At 35.0% G+C, this 2,207-nt stretch overlaps 1 protein-coding gene across 1 annotated transcript; it reads left to right on the top strand.

Moving 5' to 3' along the window:
- The first annotated feature begins 1,019 nt into the window (after positions 1-1,019).
- On the top strand, positions 1,020-1,670 carry LOC137834023 (uncharacterized). The gene has a single exon (XM_068642089.1). It carries the CDS (start codon positions 1,020-1,022, stop codon positions 1,668-1,670), a length of 651 nt encoding a protein of 216 aa, XP_068498190.1.
- Positions 1,671-2,207: the final 537 nt, after the last annotated feature.

Genomic DNA, 2,207 nt, shown 5'->3' on the forward strand with positions numbered 1-2,207 from the left:
TTATTTACAAACATTTTTGTCTCGTAAGAAGATCACAAGAAAGAACATTTGATGCTTTGTTCTATGCCCAGTTCTTCTTCTGCTAAGGTCCTTTCGATATTTGGTGGGGCCTTGTCTTGTGAGCTGAGACGACTAATCAAAGTGTGAAATGCCTCTGGTCATCTGCTTGGCTAATTGGGATGTATTGTTGAAGAGGGATGAAGCTTCTTCTCTACCATGTCTTAGTGTGTTTGATGAAGAAAATAGCTAGTTTGCTTTGAAGGTTGTAATGTGTATTAAGTGATCTTGTATATAGGGTAGAGTGAGTTTAAGGTTGCCTTTTTTGCTTCATAACCTATCTTATATGCCTAATCAAGGTGGTAAGATCAAGCACAAGAAGTGATTTAATGTTTTCCAAAAAGTTCTTTAAAGTTTTCTAAAAAACCAGGTTACTGCACAAATTTTTTTTTGTTTATCTATAAAACAATAAATTCATTTTTGATCTGCTGAAAGGGTTTTCGAAATTCTGTTAGGGCACCAAAAGTTCAGTTCAATCAGTTATTCCAGTTATGATGAGTTGACAGTCCTTCAGATAAACAATCTGTTTGGTTTGAAATTAACTTGTTGTTTTTATAACAATTTTTTAACTGTTTTTTGAAAAGTTGTTTGAAACTGATTTCTATATATAGAAAGGCTTTCATCACATGAGAGGTTGTTGTGCAATCACAGTTTAAATCGTGTTCTTAGAGCTGCTGGAAAATTAACTCATCTGGTTCTGTAAAATTTCTCTGTTTGATCTCAATCCTAATCTGAACAAGTTCTGGTTTTGTTAAAGTGTATTGAAAAATAAAATTGTTCTTTTCAAAATCAATATGTTCTTTTTCTTCTGAAATACTGTAAACCAATTTGTGTTTGTGAAATTTTTATAACTTCAATTCACCATTCCCCTCTTGAACTTAGACACTAATAGACCCAACAATTGGTATCAAGAGCTAGGACTTGTATTTTACTCTAGTTTGTGCATTATGTATGAGTTTATAATGCCTTTTGCTGAAGGTGCATCTATTAATAGACCTCCTATGTTTAGTGGTGTGAATTATGCATTCTGGAAAATTAGAATGAAAATCTTCATGGAATCTATTGACATGGGTATTTGGGATGCAGTGGTTAATGGATCTTTTGTACCTATGTTGGTTGTCAAAGAAGAAATAGTGAAGAAGCCTTGGTCAGATTGGAGTGAAAGTGAAAGGAAGAAGGATCAGTATGACTCCCTAACCAAGAACTTCATCACCTCTGCATTGAATATGTATGAATTCTTTAGAGTGTCTCAATGCAACTCGGCCAAGGAAATGTGGGAAGCACTAGAAGTAACTTATGAGGGCACAGATGATGTTAAACGAGCAAGGAAGCACTCACTCATTCAAGAGTATGAACTTTTCAGGATGCAATCAGAAGAAAGCATTGCAGATGTACATAAACGGTTTACACATATTGCAAATCATCTCACTGGACTTGGTAAGGTCTTTGATAAGGAAGAGCTCAACATAAAGGTGTTGAAATGCCTTGACAGGAGCTGGCAGCCTAAGGTAACAACAATCTTTGAATCCAGAGATTTATCCAAGATGTCCACTGCTGCATTGTTTGGAAAATTGATGGAGCATGAGCTAGAACTCAAAAGATTCAAAGAATAAGAAATAGTGGAGAAAAGAGCCAAAGGAATTGCTTTAAAGACTACCATAGAACATGATACAAGTGATGAAGAGGAGAATCCTGAACATGATGAGACCTTGAGTTTGCTCACCAGAAAATTCAGCAGATTTCTTAAAAGGAAGAACCGAGACAGAACTCAACAAAGAAAAAGGTACTCTAAATCCAATGACTCAAATTCTTCTAGTTATATTTTCTTTGGTTGTGGTAAACCATGTCACATAAAGATTGCTTGTCCAAACAATCAAAACACAGAAAAACCAACAAGCAAGAAGAGTGAAAGAGGCAGAGGAAAAAAAACATATATCTCTTATGAGGAAAATGAAGTATCATCAACAAGTGACTCCTCAATTGGAAGTGAAGAAGCAAATTTGTGCTTCATGGTGAATGATGAATGATCAATCTCTGATTCGGTGAGTGATTTTTCCACTGATTCTGAGAGTTATGATCATCTGTTAATTGCCTTTAAGGAAACACTTGATGAAGCAAACATATTGGTTGTCATATGTAACAAATTGAAC

This window comes from Phaseolus vulgaris, chromosome 5 (assembly GCF_000499845.2).
Source record: "Phaseolus vulgaris cultivar G19833 chromosome 5, P. vulgaris v2.0, whole genome shotgun sequence".
NCBI classification, from domain to species: Eukaryota; Viridiplantae; Streptophyta; class Magnoliopsida; order Fabales; family Fabaceae; genus Phaseolus; species Phaseolus vulgaris.

Bases quoted from the DNA above. Each gene is read 5' to 3' on its own strand.
- LOC137834023 (XM_068642089.1), top strand. From the start codon at position 1,020: ATGCCTTTTGCTGAAGGTGCATCTATTAATAGACCTCCTATGTTTAGT.